The 21,709-nt window shown below is 48.3% G+C and overlaps 1 protein-coding gene across 1 annotated transcript in view; it reads right to left on the bottom strand.

The window, feature by feature from the left end:
* Positions 1–21,709, bottom strand: part of LOC149454976 (lysyl oxidase homolog 4-like) — a gene marked incomplete at its 3' end in the record, with an annotated part of 222,569 nt that overhangs the window by 56,218 nt on the left and 144,642 nt on the right. The window contains 4 exon segments of the mRNA XM_089686826.1: positions 483–637; positions 4,067–4,250; positions 13,916–14,129; positions 14,447–14,485. Of these exon segments, the coding sequence (XP_089542952.1) occupies positions 483–637; positions 4,067–4,250; positions 13,916–14,129; positions 14,447–14,485 (592 nt within the window).

Genomic DNA, 21,709 nt, shown 5'->3' with positions numbered 1-21,709 from the left:
GAGGTAGGAGGCATGGGAGGTAGGAGGCAGGGAGAGTGTGAAGCTGATCAAGTTGTGATCAGAGAGAGGAAAGGGGTGTCAGAGAGGTTACAGGGAGTGCAGAGGTGGGTGAATACAAGGTCAAGGGTGTTGCCATTGGAGTGGGTGGTGGATTGTGACCATTGTGTTCAGTTAAAAGAGGAAGTTAGGTTGAGTAGTTGAGAGGTGGCGGGGTGTGAACATTGACTGAGATGTTAAAGTCACCGAGGATGATGGCGGGCACCTCAGAGGAGAGAGAGAACTCTGTAGAAAGCAGGGGAGAGCAATCCAACATGCAGCCTGTGACGTCCAGAGCAGTCAAAAGAAATCTACGACTGATTACAGAGGAGCCAAAAGGAACTAAAGTTGCCTGACATCCCAGCAAGCCACCTAGGGGGCGCTACATACATAGAATAAAACCTGTAGAATGTATCCCTTCCATAGAGATGGATAGATGTCCTCACCTGGCTGCTGTACTCCATCTGTGGCACGTGGCATCTCACGGCGGCGTCTTCTTCGTGTTGGCACCCCGCTATACTGGCCTCCTTGAACTTACATTCGGTGATGGACTTCTCCCGTCCGCTGCACAGCACTTCATTCATGTGGATGGGACCCATCCCTGCAACAGGAAAAATACAACCCTTGGGTGAGACAAGACGAACATTCCACACGTGCCCCGAGGTTCAGCCTTCTCCTGTCTATTGGAAGAGCCCGACATTGGAAGACTGGAAGGCCCATTTCTTACGGGTGACACAGAGGAACCTGTGCCCAGCCCCCGCAGTGGAATGCTACAACGTGGGCCTAATGGTACGCCTTACTCCAGGAGCAGGACTGGCAGAGTATAACCCCATCATGTCCAGGACTTCCGTGTGCAGAGCCGGGACTTCCGTGTGCAGAGCCGGGACTTCCGTGTGCAGAGCCGGGACTTCCGTGTGCAGAGCCGGGACTTCCGTGTGCAGAGCCGGGACTTCCGTGTGCAGAGCCGGGACTGCAAACAGCCAATAAAATGCACCGGGAAAGAACAACTCCAGATCTGGATATTTATACAGAGTTACATTGTTCCAGATTGGACCAACCACGTATATACCTGACCTGGGGGATCCCCTGGAAGCTGGAAATCACTGTAGTAGACAACACTTCTACAATGCTACTACACATCTACTACCTCACTACCAGGGGCGGACTGACAACTAATGGGGCCCCCGGGCAATAGGGGATCATGTGGCCCCTGTGTCCTTGCCTAAACTCAAAAAATCCTATGAAAAAGGTACCAGGGGCATCTCATGGGGCCCCCTACTGACCCCGGGCCCTCGGGCAGTGCCCGAGTTTCCAAATGATCAGTCCGCCCCTGCTCACTACTACACCACTTCTCCACCACTGCTACACAGCTGCTACACCACTTCTACTCCACTATTACTACACAGCTACTACACCGCTACTATACCATTGCTACAATGCTACTCCACAACTTCTATACTATTTAAATACAATGCAGCTGCTCAGCACAGGACTCAGAAGCAATTGGAGATCACTGAGGTAGCAGTGTACTTAGAGAGTAGTAGTGGTGTAGCAGGGGTGTAGTAGCAGTGTAGCAGTTTAGTAGCGGTGTAGGAGGGGTGTAATAGCAGTGTAGTAGCGTTGTATCAGGGGTGTTCTGGTGGTGTAGTAGCGGTGTAGCAGGGGTGTAGTAGCAGTGTTGTAGTGGTGTAGAAGGCATGTAGTAGGGGTGTAGCAGGGGTGTACTGGCAGTGTAGTAGCGGTGTAGCAGAGGTGTACTGGTAGTGTAGTAGGGGTGTAGCAGGGGTGTACTGGCAGTGTAGTAGGGGTGTAGCAGGGGTGTACTGGCAGTGTAGTTGGGGTGTAGCAGAGGTGTACTGGCAGTGTAGTAGGGGTGTAGCAGGGGTGTACTGGCAGTGTAGTAGGGGTGTAGCAGGGGTGTACTGGCAGTATAGTAGCAGTGTAGCAGAGGTGTACTTACAGTGTAGTTAGGGTGTAGCAGGGGTGTACTGGCAGTGTAGTAGGGGTGTAGCAGAGGTGTACTGGCAGTGTAGTAGGGGTGTAGCAGGGGTGTACTGGCAGTGTAGTAGGGGTGTAGCAGGGGTGTACTGGCAGTATAGTAGCAGTGTAGCAGAGGTGTACTTACAGTGTAGTTAGGGTGTAGCAGGGGTGTACTGGTAGTGTAGTAGGGGTGTAGCAGGGGTGTACTGGCAGTGTAGTAGCGGTGTAGCAGGGGTGTACTGGCAGTGTAGTAGGGGTGTAGCAGGGGTGTACTGGCAGTGTAGTAGCGGTGTAGCAGGGGTGTACTGGCAGTGTAGTAGGGGTGTAGCAGGGGTGTACTGGCAGTGTAGTAGCGGTGTAGCAGAGGTGTACTGGCAGTGTAGTAGGGGTGTAGCAGGGGTGTACTGGCAGGGTAGTAGCGGTGTAGCAGGGGTGTACTGGCAATGTAGTAGGGGTGTAGCAGAGGTGTACTAGCAGTGTAGTAGGGGTGTAGCAGGGGTGTACTGGCAGGGTAGTAGCGGTGTAGCAGGGGTGTACTGGCAGTGTAGTAGGGGTGTAGCAGGGGTGTACTGGCAGTGTAGTAGGGGTGTACTGGCAGTGTAGTAGGGGTGTAGCAGGGGTGTACTGGCAGTGTAGTAGCGGTGTAGCAGGGGTGTATTGGCAGTGTAGTAGGGGTGTAGCAGAGGTGTACTGGTAGTGTAGTAGCGGTGTAGCAGAGGTGTACTGGCAGGGTAGTAGCGGTGTACCAGGGGTGTACTGGCAGTGTAGTTGGGGTGTAGCAGGGGTGTACTGGCAGGGTAGTAGCGGTGTAGCAGGGGTGTACTAGCAGGGTAGTAGCGGTGTAGCAGGGGTGTACTGGCAGGGTAGTAGGGGTGTAGCAGGGGTGTACTGGCAGGGTAGTAGCGGTGTAGCAGGGGTGTACTGGCAGGGTAGTAAGGGTGTAGAAGGGGTGTACTGGCAGTGTAGTAGGGGTGTAGCAGGGGTGTATTGGCAGTATAGTGTGGAAACTCCACTTAGAGTGAAGCTGTGCTTTAATGCCACAGATCTTGGTTTGTCCATCTGATGGTGGTGTTTCGCTCTCAGTGCAAGTGGTGACTAACGTAAGAGCTAACGGCTAAGGGTAAGAGCTAACGGCTAGGCAGGGGCGGACTGACCATTTGGAAACTCGGGCATTGCCTGAGGGCCCGGGGTCAGTAGGGGGCCCCATGAGATGCCCCTGGTACCTTTTTCATACACAAGGACACAGGGGCCCCATGACCCCCTATTGCCTGGGGGCCCCATGAGTTGTCAGTCCGCCCCTGCGGCTAAGGGTAAGTACCAATTTCAAACCAACAGAGTCCATATAAATGAAAACAGCCCTTGTAGGCAGGAAATGAAACCCCGAAGCCCATAGAGATGTTCTCCATGTGAGGGTCAGTATAAACCTGGGCAGGATTTTCCGGGACTGACGGCCGAGCCGATTGTTTATGGACTTCTCTGCAGAACAAGCTTTATTCCAGTCCCTTCCATCGGATACAATGACAAATATAAAGGCGATCCATTCCTGGGAATAATCTGCTGCTATTTCTAATTCACTCCCGGGCTGAAATAAATAGCCGGCCTTTCCTGTAACACGAGGATAATGAGGAAAAATGGCAGCCACAAAACCGATAATAAAGTGTGTTACGATAAAAGCCGCGTGCGTGGGAAAGCATTTCCAAGTAGAAAGAAAAATGAATGTCTGAAATGTGATTTGTTAAAAACCAAAAAAAAAAAAAGTGTATCTTCGGGGATCTGAGAGGCCGAGAATCAAGTATTCACGGCGTTACTCCTCCCTAACATTTACGGAGTCTAACAAACGGCGATATTTCTGCTTCTCAGCCGCTGCCAAGACTAATAGTTCATCGCTCGCTAATTACAGCCCCACTAACAAGTATGATGTTGGTGTCGTAATTATGTTCTCGTTAAATGTTTATGTTTATTCATAACGTTTTATCGGTCGGATTAATGAACTGGGTTTGGAAGTCTGTTAATAAGAGGAATAATTATTGTAAAGAAGTTGTTTTCTCACCTTGGCCCAACTGGGCACCCAAAATGGCCTCTTTGGCAGAACCGTAACCAAGCTCCCGGCAGACCACGCTGGCTGAAATCAGATTCCACTTGTCGTCACAAATTGTTCCCCACTTCCCGTTCCTCAACACCTCTACTCTTCCCTCTCCGGCATGGGGGCCAGACCTCAGTCTTACCAGGGGCTCCTGAAAAACAAAAAGGATTTCCACATTCCTTTTCTTACAGGAATTCATATACCAAGGTCCATGATAGAGACTGGTGGGATTGGCAACCTCTGGAGTCAAACATCTGCTCTTCCAGATTTTGTACACAGGTTTATGATAGAGACTGGTGGGATTGGCAACCTCTGGGGTCAAAGCGCTGCTCTTCCAGATTTTATACACAGAGCCATGATAGAGACTGGTGGGATTGGCAACCTCTGAGGTCAAAGATCTGTTCTTCCAGATTTTACACACAGGTCAAGGATAGAGACTGGTGAGATTGGCAACCTCTGGGGTCAACGATCTGCTTTTCCAATTTTTATACACTGGTCTGAGATAGAGATTGGTGGGATTGGCAACCTCTGGGGTCAAAGATCTGCTCTTCCAGATTTTATACACAAGTTTATGATAGAGGCTGGTGGGATTGGCAACCTCTGGGGTCAAAGATCTGCTCTTCCAGATGGGGGGGGGGGGGGTCAAAGATCTACTCTTCCAGATTTTATACACAGATCCATTATAGAGACTGGTGGGATTGGCAACCTCTGGGGTCAAACATCTGCTCTTCCAGATGGGGGGGGGGGGGGGTCAAAGATCTACTCTTCCAGATTTTATACACAGATCCATGATAGAGACTGGTGGGATTGGCAACCTCTGGGTCAAAGATCTGCTCTTCCAGATGGGGGTCAAAGATCTGCTCTTCCAAATGAGGGTCAAAGATCTGCTCTTCCAGATTTTATGCACAGGTCCATAATAGAGACTGGTGGGATTGTCAACCTCTGGGGTCAAAGATCTGCTCTTCCAGATTTTATACACAAGCTTATGGTAGAGGCTGATGGGATTGGCAACCTCTGGGGTCAAAGATCTGCTCTTCCAGAATTTATACACAGGTGCATTATAGAGACTAGTGAGATTGGCAACCTCTGGGGTCAAAGATCTTCTCTTCTAGATTTTATACACAGATCCATGATAGAGATTGGTGGGATTGGCAACCTCTGGGTCAAAGATCTGCTCTTCCAGATGGGGGTCAAAGATCTGCTCTTCCAGATTTTATACATAGATCCATGATAGAGACTGGTAGGATTGGCATCCTCTGGGGTCAAAGATCTGCTCTTCCAGATTTTATACATAGATCCATGATAGAGACTGGTGAGATTGGCAACCTCTGGGGGTCAAAGATCTGCTCTTTTAAAAGTGAAAAAAAGGATCTTTGAGAAGGTTCCAGAACCATTGTGGAGTCTATATTGTCGAATAAAGGAGGTAAAAAGGCCCATAGTTGGTCCTAAAAGGCTCACATACCCACTCAGGAGAAACATGCAACCGGTATAGCGCTGCACATCAGGATATCACCCTGAACCAAGAAAGTGACAATTTAAAGCCATGAAACAGGTTTCTTTGGTAAAATAAAGCAATTAAATGTTTGTTAAACCTGACAACTCCAACCCACCCTTAGATATACAACAATGGGTGCCTCTGCTTTTTCACAACATCGATAGACCTTTTTGTCTCCTCCTACTTACTGAGTACAGCACCTGCCAGAGAACTCTCCAGAGGATCCAGGATTGGGACCCCCTTGGCATTCAGACCAACCTACTTAATCCTGTGTGGGGTTTTTTCCCCTGCGTCCATGGAAGACTATGTATCTTTATCCTACAGGGTAACCCCAACCCCAACAGATATGAGTTATTTTTCTATCTAAACCTTTTTCAGAAATCTTTGAGTCACTGACAATAAAAGGGTTCTTCCACCCCCTCCCTTTTCTTTTCCGGAGGACATCCTGAGCCTTCCTATGGTTCTCTAATCCGGTATTGTGTCTGAACCCCTCGGATCTCTGTAGACCACCTGTCAAGGTCCAGATTTGAACCTGCAACTTCTGCAGTGCCTGGCGGTAGCTTCTCACTGTGCCCCCTGAGATGCTGGACAGTGCCCTGTCGGATTCCTTGGACAATCTTCCTTTGTCTCATATTTCTGGTGAACCTTGAACTCTTTGTTCCTCACATGAACTTCCTATTTAACCCACGCCTTTGTACTTCCTGTTTGCCAGATTACTGTGCTCTCTCCAGCCGATATCTTGCTCCTTTGCGTACTTACAACTGTCCTTATCTCCACTACCACTCATTACTAACCTTTCATTTTACTGACTACACTTCTGCTTGACCCCTACCTGCTATATCTGCTACTAGACCCCGGCATCTTATGGTGGGGTGATCCTGAGGACCTGACCTGGTATTAACATGCAACAAAACCCATCTCTACCATCAGGAGCTCAGGTGAATACGCCACACCTCGGGTGAGCCTTCTTCATTCACCAGGGTGACCTGCTTGTGTGCTGATCCAGCTGGTTGGTGGGAGACTCTCTACTGCTATAGCTACTGGTCTCTGAGCCTGACCCCCGACCATGACACCACCACATCCTTATTCCCTGTATTGTGGAATGACTCTGCTAAGGCATCTCTCTGACATGAACGTTTCTCAAGGGCCCCTCAAGTGAATACAAGCCATGGTGGCATCTTATGGTGGGGTGATCCTGAGGACCTGACCTGGTATTAACATGCAGCAAAACCCATCTCTACCATCAGGAGCTCTGGTGAATACCCCACACCTCGGGTGAGCCTTCTTCATTCACCAGGGTGACCTGCTTGTGTGCTGATCCAGCTGGTTGGTGGGAGACTCTCTACTGCTATAACTACTGGTCTCTGAGCCTGACCCCCGACCGTGACACCACCACATCCTTATTCCCTGTATTGTGGAATGACTCTGCTAAGGCATCTCTCTGACATGAATGTTTCTCAAGGGCCCCTCAAGTGAATACAGTTACTATAGATACAGAGAAAACACGAGTGCCACATCAAGAGCATTTATTTCATTACAAAAATCCAATGGTAACAAGTCAACTCATTTCGGGGCTACAACATATCCCCCTTCTTCAGGGTTTAAAATTCTGGTGTGCAATAAAGCTGTGAGCTGCTGTGAGTTAATGAAGAGTAAATCAACTTAGGCATTGACTCCGTCAATCCGTTCTGTTGCAAAGATGGTATCAGGTGTAGCACTACCCCCTTAGGGGTTGCTGATGAATTAGGGTCTACCTATAGTCCTGCACAGCCAGTCAGTTAGCATTTTCCACAAAGCTTTCATTCGTAGACAGAAATCAGGCCTTGAGCGTTGGATTTGTTATTTACTGAGGGGATTAGAACTTGGATAGGGTAACAGGTGTATAGGATGCCAAAGGGAACTGAAATCTAAAGACAACTTCCTGAACTATTCACAGCTTCTCTAACACAGTCTCTGTTGGAGTGCTAACCAGAAGCTCCAGTTGTACCACCCCAGAATCTAGATGAACTCCTCTTCACCCAGCAATCTGGAGACTTTCCTCCTGAACAGGGGATCTGGCTCCTTTCCTTTTAAATGAGGTGAACATTCACTAGTAGGGGGCTAATCTGTTTTCCTACCAGAGTGCTCCTTCCCCTATCCGCCCAGGGGGTGCAGGTCTACTAACTCAGATCCTCTTCTATACCATTTGTGGGTTGGCTGCTGCTACCAGACCTATCGGCCGGGTTGCTCCTTCCCTGCCATAGAGGTGGTCCTCTCTCAGTGAGTCCCAAGTTTTCCTACTTTCCAGCTCCAGGCTCGCAGGCAGCCTTCCTTCTCCAGTCTCACATTTTCCTGCTCCTCTCTCCTCTCCTCCCACTACACTCCTGCTACTGAGCAGGCTCCAAAAATGTTAAGGGAGTCCAACCCCTTGCCAAACCTTCTGTTGGGGATTGGCTAGTGTCCCTCAAAAGTGCAACCAACCACTCCTCAGATTCACCCACTGCCTCCAAGGCTCTCCTCCAAAAGCCTCAGAGCAGGGAGGGGTGGAAATTCCAGAGTGGCTGGCCTGCAGATTTGCTCAGTCCTGACCAGAATTTGACCCCTCTGGCTATCTCACCTAAGCTGCTAACCAGCTCCTGACTAGCCATCAGGGTCTAGCTCCCCCCTAGCTAAACTAGGAGGGTGCTACATAGGTTTCTGTTACTCATATACAAAGAAAGTAGAAAAAGAAACCAGAGCGGTTATTGTAGCAACAAATGGTAATAGCGGCCTGGGGTTTGCAGGTCATCAGGCCTTAATCTGCATAAACTAGATATAGTGTGTCTGTATACAGAAATACAAGAGAGAAAGGTCATTTATGGTTAAATAAACAGAGATTAAGGGTGCCAATAAGTCAATAAAAGAACATTCTGTGAGGCATCTGTACAGTGACCAGTTGTATTCAGGTTGCATAGAAGTGACTAAAAAAAAGTTAAATAATAGATAATAGATAAAAATAAAATAGAATAAAATAAATGAATAATAAATATAAAATAAATATGATAAATAATTACTATATATATATATATATATATATATATATATATATATATATATAAATAAAATAAAATAAATGAATAATAAATATAAAATAAATATGATAAATAATTACTATATATATATATATATATATATATATATAAATAAAATAAATACATACATTGATCATAAAAATATATTACAAATAATAACAAAAATAAAAATAAATAAAATAGAGTAATATAATAAAATAAATGATAAAATAGAATGTGAAAAATAAGAGAAACAGGAAGAACGTATCTAGAGTTATTGCTGCAAACTGCTGGGAGTTGTCACCGGAACAGGAAGGGTCCTATCAGAGACGCAGCAGAGTATGAATCAAACCCTTCAAGCTGAAGATATTCTACCCAAGGAGACCATTTTTTGGGGATTTTTTATGGGTATTTTTAAAGAGGTAGTAAACCGCAGAACAGAAAAAGAAAGTCCCCTGCAAGGTAATGTCATAGTGTGTTGGTATGCATTGTATACTAGCACATTATGTATAGCTTACCCTTAAAACGTAGTCCTCCCGTGGCACGCTGTCACCGTTGCAGAGGCTCCCATCTTCTCCCATCTTCTCCCAGTCTTCCATCTGACAGGCTGGGCCACGGTGACGTCACTACTATGCATGCGCTGCGGAGTCCAGGGCCACGGCACACAACTCTGAAGGAACGGCATGGGCATGTTGTTCCTTCAGAGCGCATGCGCTGGCTTTACAAAAGAGAGAATATCTCCTACATGATGCACGTTTAGAAGAAATTCCGTTTACTTACACCCTTATTATAAGCTTACCTGTCGGTAAAATAAAACAGTTTACTACCACTTTAAGGAAAGCTGTGAGCTTCTTATTGATCAAGGAACCTGCAATTTGTTGTTTATCTTCCCCAAAGTTTCAAGTGGGTTGCCACCAAGATTTAGCAATGGTTGCTAGAATGCTCCAATCCTTTCCTCCTCATATGTGCGTCAACAGTTCACTGTGTGTGTAGGTAGGTGCAGTTAGACTCCCCACCTGTAGGTGGCCTTGTGCCATTGTTTAGAGAAAGGGGAGTCTCATAAGGGAATAGGTCCCTCAGAGATTCCATTCATTGCTTTCAGAGAAGAAACTAGGCTGATTGAACACAGAACTCTCAAGAGGATCTGGTGGCCATCTTGGGTGGAGGAACCTTTTAAATACAGGGACCCACTTCGGCATACTTCTGGCAAGTGAATGGTCAGAGTCAGGAACCCACTTTTGAGGGAAAGTGCTTAGCTCAGGGAGAGGTTCCCAGCAAGAAGAGATAGCTCAGGGAGAGGTTCCCGGCAAGAAGGGATAACTCAGGGAGAGGTTCCCGGCAAGAAGGGATAGCTCAGGGAGAGGTTCCCGGCAAGAAGGGATAGCTCAGGGAGAGGTTCCCGGCAAGAAGGGATAGCTCAGGGAGAGGTTCCCGGCAAGAAGGGATAGCTCAGGGAGAGGTTCCCGGCAAGAAGGGATAGCTCAGGGAGAGGTTCCCGGCAAGAAGGGATAGCTCAGGGAGAGGTTCCCGGCAAGAAGGGATAGCTCAGGGAAAGGTTCCCGGCAAGAAGGGATTGCTCAGGGAAAGGTTCCCGGCAAGAAGGGATAGCTCAGGGAGAGGTTCCCGGCAAGAAGGGATAGCTCAGGGATAAGTTCCTGGAAAGAAAGGACAGCTCAGGGAGAGGTTCCCAGCAAGAAGGGATAACTCAGGGAGAGGTTCCTTGCAAGAAGGGATAATTCAGGTAAAGGTTCCCGGCAAGAAGGGATAGCTCAGGGAGAGGTTCCCGGCAAGAAGGGATAGCTCAGGGAGAGGTTCCCGGCAAGAAGGGATAGCTCAGGGATAAGTTCCTGGCAAGAAGGGATAGCTCAGGGAGAGGTTCCCAGCAAGAAGGGATAACTCAGGGAGAGGTTCCTTGCAAGAAGGGATAGCTCAGGGAGAGGTTCCCGGCAAGAAGGGATAGCTCAGGGAGAGGTTCCTTGCAAGAAGGGATAATTCAGGTAAAGGTTCCTGGCAAGAAGGGATTGCTCAGTGAAAGGTTCCTGGCAAGAAGGGATAGCTCAGGGAGAGGTTCCCGGCAAGAAGGGATAGCTCAGGTAAAGGTTCCTGGCAAGAAGGGATAGCTCAGGGAGAGGTTCCTGGCAAGAAGGGATAGCTCAGGGAGAGGTTCCTGGCAAGAAGGGATAGCTCAGGGAGAGGTTCCTGGCAAGAAGGGATTGCTCAGTGAAAGGTTCCCGGCAAGAAAATATAGCTCAGGGATAAGTTCCTGGCAAGAAAGAACAGCTCAGGAGAGGTTCCTGGCAAGAAGAGATAGCTCAGGGAGAGGTTCCTGGCAAGAAGGGATAGCTCAGGTAAAGGTTCCTGGCAAGAAGAGATAGCTCATGGAAAGGTTCCTGGCAAGAAGGGATAGCTCAGGGAGAGGTTCCTGGCAAGAAAGGATAGCTCAGGTAAAGGTTCCTGGCAAGAAGGAATAGCTCAGTGAGAAGTTCCTCGCAAGAAGGGATAACTCAGGGAGAGGTTCACAAGAAGGGATAGCTCAGGGAGAGATTCCTGGCAAGAAGGGATAGCTCAAGGAGAGGTTACTGGCAAGAAGGGATAATTCAGGGAAAGGTTCCCGGCAAGAAGGGATAGCTCAGGGAGAGGTTTCTGGCAAGAAGAGAGCTCAGGGAGAGGTTTCAGGTGAGAAGGGGTAGCTCAGGGCAGGTTCCTTCCTCACTACATATACTCCGGTAATTGGTACAGAGGCAAAGAACTGGTGCAGGTTGCAGATGTATCCAGTGCACATTTCAAAAGGGACACCACCCCACTAACTAGACCCCACTAACTAGAGCTGTCCTGTGGTAACACTGTTCAACAGGTAAAAAGTTTTGGGAATAAAATTAGCTAATCTTACATAATGTTGGGGTGCTGAAAACGAAAATGACCCTAAAAAATGTTGATTGGCTCTAGTTTCCATGATATATTCACCCATCTAATGACGTAAGCCATTCAAAATTATGATGCAACTTCAGCTGCATATTGCGCAATTGATACTGGTGACCAATAGAAAATGTCATGTATACTGAGATGATGCAATATTAGCCTTTAATTGCATCACTTCACTGCATAAAAGCTGCAGTATCTGTAGCTGATTGGAGTTCGTCTTTACATTTCGTTTTCTGCTTATATAGGCTACTCAGTAATGCCTCGAACTTGTGTGAATAAAGCAGATAATTTCTGCTATATCTGCGGTGAAATAACTTTTATCTCACAAAAAAGGAGGATAACAGGAATGATTAAGAAAGCCTACAACTTGTATTTTGGCTGCAAGATAGGAGACCAGGACAAGAGCTGGGCACCACATATATGCTGCAATTCTTGTGGGACGGCACTGGAGCAATGGTTGAATGGAAAAAAGGCATCTATGCCTTTCGCTGTGCCAATGATTTGGAGAGAGCCAACAGATCATGTTAGTAATTGTTACTTTTGTATGGTGCCTCCAATTGTAAAAGGGCTAAATAAGAAGAAAAAGTTATCTGTGCACTATCCAAATATTCCATCGGCAATACGTCCAGTTCCTCATGGAGAGGGGCTACCAATTCCTAAAGCACCAGAATCCTTCGTGGTTGAGTCAAGTGAGGAAGAACCTGAAGCGTGTAGTCACGTGCAGTTGTAAGAGATAGCCCTTTCCTCGAATACAAGAGAAAAGCCAAGAGAAGCAAAACCGACACAAACTGAAGACAAAACTAGTGAGAATCCGAAGTATTAAAATGATTCAACTTGGCTTATGGCTATCATTTTCTTGGTAATCCTATGCAATATATTATGCCATTTAGGCTTTGTTATGTAGTCATATCACTTGCTTTATATTTGTGGAAAGACATCTATCTATATAATTATTGTGCATTATGTAGTCATTACGCCTATAGTAGAAAACTTTCCGTTTACAGAAAAACTAGAGCCAATTGACAAATTTCATTGTTATATTTGAACTCAGAATGTGAAATTCATTAAGAAATGGATCCTTTTGTTTCCAAAACTGGCAAAAAATAAAAATTTGTTGAACAGTGTAACACATCAGATAAATACTGAAATTGTATTTCCTCTGTTATGCTGTGCATCAGTGTGTAGCACCCTCCTAGTTAGCTAGGGGGCGCTCTAGCTAGCAGGGTCAAATTGTGGTCAGAGCTCAAAGGCTCTGCAGACCAACCCTGTGGAATTTCCCCATGCTAAAGAACTTTGGAGAAATATCTAGAAGCAGTGGGCGGAGGTGAGGAGTGGCTGGTTTGTACTCTTAGAGGACCCTGGCCAATCCCTAACAGGAGTCTTGGCAAGAGGAGTAACTGAGCCTGCTCAGCTGGAGGAGAGTTTGGGTGGAAGAGAGGGAAGGATGTGAGCCTGGAGCCAGGAGCCTGGGTGGGGCCCAGATGGAGAGGGGTTCACCTGCAGGCAGAGGACCTTAGAAGGAGGAAAACGTAGGACTGAGAGAGGACCACCAGTGAGGCAGGGAAGGAGCGGCCCAGCTAGAGGGCCTGGTAGCAGCCACCGATCCACCAGCAGCACAGAAGAAGGATTGAGTGAGTAGACCTGCTACCCCTGGGCCAGGTAGGGGAAAGAGCACTCTGGTGGGAAACCAGATTAGCCACCACCCGGGACAGTCTTATTTCTTAAAGTGACAGACACTGGATCCCCTACTCAGGGATTCCTCCAGACAGCCAGATGGAGGAGAGTCCGGGGTGGTACACCAGAAGAGGCTGGCTAGCTCTCCAGAAGAGGATCTTTTTCTGTACAGACTTATAAATAGTTTCAGGAAGTTTGTCCTCAGTTGCAGTTCCATTGGGCATCCCGTACACCCCTTACCCCATCCAAGTTGTATTATCTCCTAATAAAACATCAGGACTGGTCAGTGTCTCCTGGATGCAAGTCGGAATGGAAAATGCGTGTTGCCTGGCTGTGCAGGACTATAGTGGGACCCAAATCTCCTGCAACTCCTAAGGGGGTAGTGCTACAAGTGCAAATAATGGTTTGTCTGTTGCTTCCACCAAGATGCATGTAAAGGATATTGGCGCAGTATACATTGCAGAAGAGGGATTCCTCCCAAACAAGGTACCTAATATAGGCTCCGCCTACATGTGCATTGTGGGTATTTCAAGGAAAGGATCAAAACTACTGAGTCAATTAACTCGTACAAGCTCATCACATTTTTATGCCGTCCCTAATAAATGGAGAATGTTGACTTCCCTGATGCCAGTGCCATTGGCCATACCTGTGTTGGGTAAAGACAGGAGGGTTGTCGGCTTTCATGCCATCACTTACCATAGTCCTAAAAGCTTTTTTGAAGTTATTTCCATTTCCGTTGGAAGAGGTAGTTGGAGCAACGCATTTCACAATGGTGTGGATCCCATTCCTGCAGGGATGTTTAGGGGTCTTCGGGGAAATCTGCACGTTGCAGTTGGCCAAATGAGGTTCAGTTCCTGAGCAGCTGACTTTATGGATCCAGAACATTTTTCTCTGGCTCAGCATTTTCAACCTACAAAACAGACCACACCCCCATCATCATTATATTCCGACCAATAGATGATAACTGACAAGGGTCTATTGTCAGTTTGTGAAAAGCAGAAAAACAAAAAAAGACGGGAGATTTGCCAACAAAGCCAAGTGGGAGTTCTACGTTCCTCATGCTAACCGGCATTGGAACATAAAACATGGAGTGCGGTTGGTCACTACGGCCAAAAAAACTCCTCTATTCCATAAAACCACCAAATCGCAGATAAACAATGCAGCCCGGTTTCAAGCAGAATTTATTTTTGCTACATTCGACTTTAAAATAATACATCATCCACTTACCTGGATTTTGGAACTTTCATTTTCATATTCCAAAGTTTTCTGTAATAATAAAAATGATAAAAAAATATGTTAAAGGCCGGAAGGATATGATAAGAATCAAGTGGGAATATTTATTTGAGAACCAATAACCCAGAGCTTGCTGGACTGCACAGTACCACTTCAGATGGATTGGACCTGAACCCTAATGAGACCCTTCTGGGAGGTTGTGGTCAACTCTACTAATGAAGTGTGTGACTTTGTAGGCAGGTGCAGTCTGTTTTCTCCACTGCAGGTGGCGCTCGACCACAGCGGCAATGTAAATGAGGGAAGTTGAGAGGATTTGGGTTCCTCTGTGATTTTCTCAATCACACAGGGTGGCGATCTGGTTGGATGCTCAAGCCACATGTGACTATGGTGGCCATCTTGGGTCAAGCAGAGTCTATTTAAGACTCTGACTTCTAAGTTTGGCTCGCTTTATGCGATTGGCTAATGTAGGGACAGGTTCCTTGTCTGTCAGGAACAGTGCTGAGCAGGGGTGGACTGACAACTCATGGGGCCCCCGGGCAATAGGGGATCATGGGGCCCCTGTGTCCTTGCCCACACTCAAAAAAACCTATAAAAAAGGTACCAGGGGCATTTCATGGGGCCCCCTACTGACCCCGGGCCCTCGAGCAGTGCCCGAGTGCTCGAATGGTCAGTCTGCCCCTGGTGCTGAGCGATAGGGAAAGGTTCCAGAGGAGTAGGAAAAGAGCAGGTACTACATCTACCTCTACAGGAAGCTTTCCCTTTGGGTCGGACAGACCGGGCCACATTGTGCCCTTCCTGGCAGACGCTATCGGTATCCCTGAGTCTTCAGACCGCTGTCTCTCCGCTGTACAGTTGTAAGTGGCACCAGACCCACTGGGCCTGTTTGGTGCTTGTTGAGCCACTTTTTCAATATATTGTTTCTGGCAAATCCGGACCCGCCACACCAGACTGCACCTACTCAACAACTTGACCCTGGGTCTGCACCCAGCAATTACTGGGTCTCATTAATGGCATGGAAATGGGTCAACATTTAAATTATTTGTCTTTTATGCAAGAAGAGAAATTCTTCCAAAATGGAAGTCCAACATTGTCTGCCTGGCAAACGTCTATCAATAATGTCTTCCCCTGTATAACCTTGCATATGAAAGTAGAAACTGCAAAAGGACATTTCCATGATGGAGTAATTGCCAGTCAAACTATCACAGCACTGAAAACTGAAGAATTGGCAGGACAGGAAGGGGGAATACTGGCTGCTACCCAAATGGTTAAAGATATTTCCAGGACGCATCAGTCACTCTAAGACAACTAGTCAGTACGGATGGCAACAGCAAGATGATATGATAATGAAGTTCTGTACCATTTGGTGTAAATTGTCTGTTTATGGTGTGTTATCCTTATGGTAGCCTCTCCCTAACAATAACCTGTCGGTGTGATTGGAACGGGGGAGTCACAAGTGGCGGGTGCTCATCCGTAGGGGGCAGTCATAAGTGGAAGGTGCTCATCAGTAGGGGGCGGTCATAAGTGGAAGGTGTCCATCAGTACGGGGCGGTCATAAGTGGAAGGTGTCCATCAGTAGGGGACAGTCATAAGTGGAAGGTGCTCATCAGTCGGGGGAAGTCATAAGTGGAAGGTGTCCATCAGTAGGGGGCGGTCATAAGTGGCCGGTGCCCATCAGTAGGGGGCGGTCATAAGTGGAAGGTGCTCATCAGTAGGGGGCAGTCCTAAGTGGAAGGTGTCCATCAGTAGGGGACAGTCATAAGTGGAAGGTGCTCATCAGTCGGGGGAAGTCATAAGTGGAAGGTGTCCATCAGTAGGGGGCAGTCCTAAGTGGAGGGTGCTCATCCGTAGGGGGCAGTCATAAGTGGAGGGTGTCCATCAGTACGGGGCAGTCATAAGTGGCTGGTGCTCATCAGTAGGGGGCGGGCATAAGTGGAAGGTGCCCATCAGTAGGGGGCAGTCATAAGTGGAAGGTGTCCATCAGTAGGGGGCGGGCATAAGTGGAAGGTGTCCATCAGTACGGGGCAGTCATAAGTGGAAGGTGTCCATCAGTAGGGGGCGGGCATAAGTGGAAGGTGTCCATCAGTAGGGGGCAGTCATAAGTGGAAGGTGCCCATCAGTAGGGGGCGGTCATAAGTGGAAGGTGTCCATCAGTACGGGGCAGTCATAAGTGGAAGGTGCTCATCAGTAGGGGGCGGGCATAAGTGGAAGGTGTCCATCAGTAGGGGGCAGTCATAAGTGGAAGGTGCCCATCAGTAGGGGGCAGTCATAAGTGGAAGGTGCTCATCAGTCGGGAGAAGTCATAAGTGGAAGGTGCCCATCAGTAGGGGGCAGTCATAAGTGGAAGGTGCTCATCAGTAGGGGGCAGTCATAAGTGGAAGGTGCTCATCAGTAGGGGACAGTCATAAGTGGCGGGTGCTAATCAGTACGGGGCAGTCATAAGTGGAAGGTGTCCATCAGTAGGGGGCAGTCATAAGTGGCCGGTGCTCATCAGTAGGGGGCGGGCATAAGTGGAAGGTGTCCATCAGTAGGGGGCAGTCATAAGTGGCCGGTGCCCATCAGTAGGGGGCGGGCATAAGTGGAAGGTGTCCATCAGTAGGGGGCAGTCATAAGTGGAAGGTGTCCATCAGTACGGGGCAGTCATATGTGGAAGGTGTCCATCAGTAGGGGGCGGGCATAAGTGGAAGGTGTCCATCAGTAGGGGGCAGGCATAAGTGGAAGGTGCCCATCAGTAGGGGGCAGTCATAAGTGGAAGGTGCTCATCAGTCGGGGGAAGTCATAAGTGGAAGGTGCTCATCAGTAGGGGGCAGTCATAAGTGGAAGGTGCCCATCAGTAGGGGCGGTCATAAGTGGAAGGTGCTCATCAGTAGGGGGCAGTCATAAGTGGAAGGTGTCCATCAGTAGGGGGCGGTCATAAGTGGAAGGTGCTCATCAGTAGGGGGGCAGTCATAAGTGGCGGGTGCTAATCAGTAGGGGGCAGTCATAAGTGGAGGGTGTCCATCAGTAGGGGGCAGTCATAAGTGGAAGGTGCTCATCAGTAGGGGGGCAGTCATAAGTGGTGGGTGCTAATCAGTAGGGGGCAGTCATAAGTGGAAGGTGTCCATCAGTAGGGGGCAGTCATAAGTGGAAGGTGCTCATCAGTAGGGGGGCAGTCATAAGTGGTGGGTGCTAATCAGTAGGGGGCGGGCATAAGTGGAAGGTGCTCATCAGTAGGGGGTAGTCATAAGTGGAAGGTGTCCATCAGTAGGGGGCAGTCATAAGTGGAAGGTGCTCATCAGTAGGGGACAGTCATAAGTGGAAGGTGCTCATCAGTAGGGGACAGTCATAAGTGGAAGGTGTCCATCAGTAGGGGGCGGTCATAAGTGGAAGGTGCTCATCAGTAGGGGGCAGTCATAAGTGGAAGGTGCTCATCAGTAGGGGGTAGTCATAAGTGGAAGGTGTCCATCAGTAGGGGGCAGTCATAAGTGGAAGGTGCTCATCAGTAGGGGACAGTCATAAGTGGAAGGTGCTCATCAGTAGGGGACAGTCATAAGTGGAAGGTGTCCATCAGTAGGGGGCGGTCATAAGTGGAAGGTGCTCATCAGTAGGGGGCAGTCATAAGTGGAAGGTGCTCATCAGTCGGGGGCAGTCATAAGTGGAAGGTGCTCATCAGTAGGGGGCAGTCATAAGTGGAAGGTGTCCATCAGTAGGGGGCAGTCATAAGTGGAAGGTGCTCATCAGTCGGGGGCAGTCATAAGTGGAAGGTGTCCATCAGTAGGGGGCAGTCATAAGTGGACGGTGCCCATCAGTAGGGGGCAGTCATAAGTGGACGGTGCCCATCAGTAGGGGGCAGTCATAAGTGGAAGGTGCTCATCAGTAGGGGTCAGTTATAAGTGGAAGGTGCTCATCAGTCGGGGGCAGTCATAAGTGGAAGGTGTCCATCAGTAGGGGGCGGTCATAAGTGGATGGTGCTCATCAGTAGGGGGCAGTCATAAGTGGAAGGTGTCCATCAGTAGGGGGCGGTCATAAGTGGAAGGTGTCCATCAGTAGGGGGCGGTCATAAGTGGAAGGTGTCCATCAGTAGGGGGCGGTCATAAGTGGATGGTGCTCATCAGTAGGGGGCAGTCATAAGTGGAAGGTGTCCATCAGATGCCCAAAAACTCATTTTCTGCTGACACCAGAATTTCGGAATCAGATCCTCTCCCCTGTGATCAGTGCACGCCCGGCTCTGACATGATAACATTCCATTCACAAATTTCCAACATCCCGTCCATCCATGTCTGACCACACAGCATAATGGCGGCTTTGATCAGTTCACATGCGTCCACATACTTCCTAAAACCACAAGACAACTTTCATGACACCATTTTTTTCAGAGAACGATCAAATTAGAAAAAAAATGTATTTATGCCACCATCATTCTGGCCTCTCTTCTGACGCTGTGAAAATTGTAGGCATGCACCCTCCTGATGATGTCCATAATGTAGACGTGTACCCTTCTGGCCTCCATCCTGGCACTCTGCATGTAGTAGACATGTCCCTTTCTGGAATCTCTTCCTACTGTGCATACTGTAGACGTGTAACCTTCTGTCCTCCCTTCTGATGATGTGCATGTTGTAGACTCGTACTCTTCTGGCCTCCCTTCTAACACGGTGCATATTATAGACGTGTATTCTTCTGGCCTCCCTTCTAACACGGTGCATGTTGTAGACGTGTATTCTTCTGGCCTCCCTTCTAACAAGGTGCATATTATAGACGTGTATTCTTCTGGCCTCCCTTCTAACACTGTGCATATTGTAGACGTGTATTCTTCTGGCCTCCCTTCTGATGATGTGCATGTTGTAGACTCGTACTCTTCTGGCCTCCCTTCTAACACGGTGCATATTATAGACGTGTATTCTTCTGGCCTCCCTTCTAACACGGTGCATGTTGTAGACGTGTATTCTTCTGGCCTCCCTTCTAACACGGTGCATGTTGTAGACGTGTATTCTTCTGGCCTCCCTTCTAACACAGTGCATGTTGTAGACGTGTATTCTTCTGGCCTCCCTTCTGATGATGTGCATGTTGTATACATGTACCCTTCTGCACACGCACTCCATGTTTATTGATGCACCATGTCAACACTTTGTAAGTCTTTGGAGTGTAAATGACAAAAACACGGAAGTCCGTCACTCACGCGGCATAACCGGATTATTTACAGCGAGAGAACATTCACACCGAGTGGGAAACTATCTGTTAATTAAAGGCGTCGGTAAACATTTTGCTGTCCCTAAATTTTAATTAAATGTGTATTAATATTTAAGACGTGTGATATTTAATTCACTTTCCATGATGAGCATGTTAAATGTTAATTGTTCCTCAAGAATCCGTCCTCCACAGACTCGGGAACCATGAAAGGAGGGAAGGGGGGATTAAAGCAAAATCTCTCCTACAAATCTGCATGAAATAAAAGGGGGAAAAAAGTCACCGACGTGGGATTACCAGACAAGAGCTGATATTTGTAGGTGCAGGGAGGTCAGGCACAGATATTGTTCTCTAGGAGAGTAATACATTCTGCTAAATAGTAATAGTCCAATCAAAACATTAAATAGATAAAATATGTATATAGACAGATTCATCTGCAAATAAATCTCTATAGTGATATATATACCTGGAAACTACAGATCTGTCAGCCTAACATCAATAGTATGTAAACTGTTGGAAGAAATGATAATGAAATGATGAAAAGGGACCATGTCCAATAATTAGCTGCTGAAAGTAGTATCATTAGTGGTAACAATCTATGAGGAGGTGTCAGGGACCCTGTCATCGTGCAGCCGTGTGACGGCGACAGGTCCATTCGGATCACTGCGGTGCAAGTGCGGATGCACGGGAGCGCGTGGGAGCGCATGCGCAGTAGAGTCTGCGTCACCGCTAGGCGGGCTATTTAAACCTGCAATACAGTACAATCAATGCCTTCTGGTCTACAACGTTCCTGCACATAATACCTGATCCTGTTGCCTGTATTCTGATCTGACCTGACTAAGAAAGAACTCCGCCTGCACCGACCTCGGCTATCCCTGACCATCCGCTTGCCTCTTCCCTTGTACCTGATCCGCTCGATTGATCCTGACTCGGCTTGTCTGACTCTGCTGCATCTACTTACCTGCACCTGGCTTGCATCCTGACGTTTGCCATACTTACCTGCCGCTGCACCCATGGTCCTGCACCTGGCTTGCATCCTGACGGTTGCCATACTTACCTGCCACTGCACCCACGGTCCTGCATCTGGCTTGCATCCTGACGTTTGCCATACTTACCTGCCGCTGCACCCACGGTCCTGCACCCTGGTCAACGCCATACCTGCCTGCTACCACATCCACGCTCCGGTGTCCAGTCCCAGTCTGCATTCTGATTGCCGCCATACCTGCCTGCTACTGCATCCATGCTCCGCTGTCCAGTCCCAGTCCGCATCCTGATTGCCGCCATACCTGCCTGCTGCTGCACCTACATTCCTGCATCCGCACCTGGCCTGCATCTGAATCTCCTGGGTCTTCAGCTTCCTGCCGCCAGCTCCAGATCCACCCGGCACTCGTCCATTCCTGGCTCTGCGTCCTCTGTTCCCACTATCAGGGGCTCCGGGCGGGAGTCATAAGAGGACGTCTTCTCTCCACGTCAGGCTCCCCAACCAGGTACATGACAGGAGGTGAGCCGTGATGTGGACCGAGAAAAGCCTGTGGATGTGGTGCGCCTGGCTTTCACTAAGGCACCCCATAAAGGATTCATTTACAAATGGAGACATTTTGGCATTGATGATATTGTATGTCCCTGGATGGAAAACGGATTGCAGGGGCGTGTCCAGAGGGCGGTGATAAATGGCGTATATTCTGGAAGGTCTGGAACTGTGAGCGGGATGTCCAGGGCTCTGTCCTGGGACCACTTCTGTTTATAGAGGTTAGAATAAATAGTTCGATCTCAGTGTTTGCTGATGATACAAAGCTAAGTAGGTGTAAGGGAATTCCTGTACGGCAACTGGCGCATAGAAACGCACATGTGCGCAATATAGCGCATAGAAATTAGCACGGGCGCATTGCCAATAGAAATGAGCATAGGATTGCGCATGCCTGCACGATGCGCACACACGGGTGCACACACAGTTTCTGGCACCAGAGGAGGCTCTTGCTCTCTGCCAGTACTGACTGGTCTTCAGCTAATTCCCTGTGTCCTGCTGTATCCGGTGTGTATCCGGTACTGACCCGGCTTGCCATTGACCTGCTCTTGGATCCTGTTTATGTTCTGCTC

Source organism: Staurois parvus, unplaced genomic scaffold (genome assembly GCF_062004578.1).
Source record: "Staurois parvus isolate SC_StPar_1 unplaced genomic scaffold, SC_StPar_1.0 ptg000413l, whole genome shotgun sequence".
Classification (NCBI taxonomy): Eukaryota; Metazoa; Chordata; class Amphibia; order Anura; family Ranidae; genus Staurois; species Staurois parvus.
This window is presented reverse-complemented; position numbering and strand designations above follow the sequence as displayed.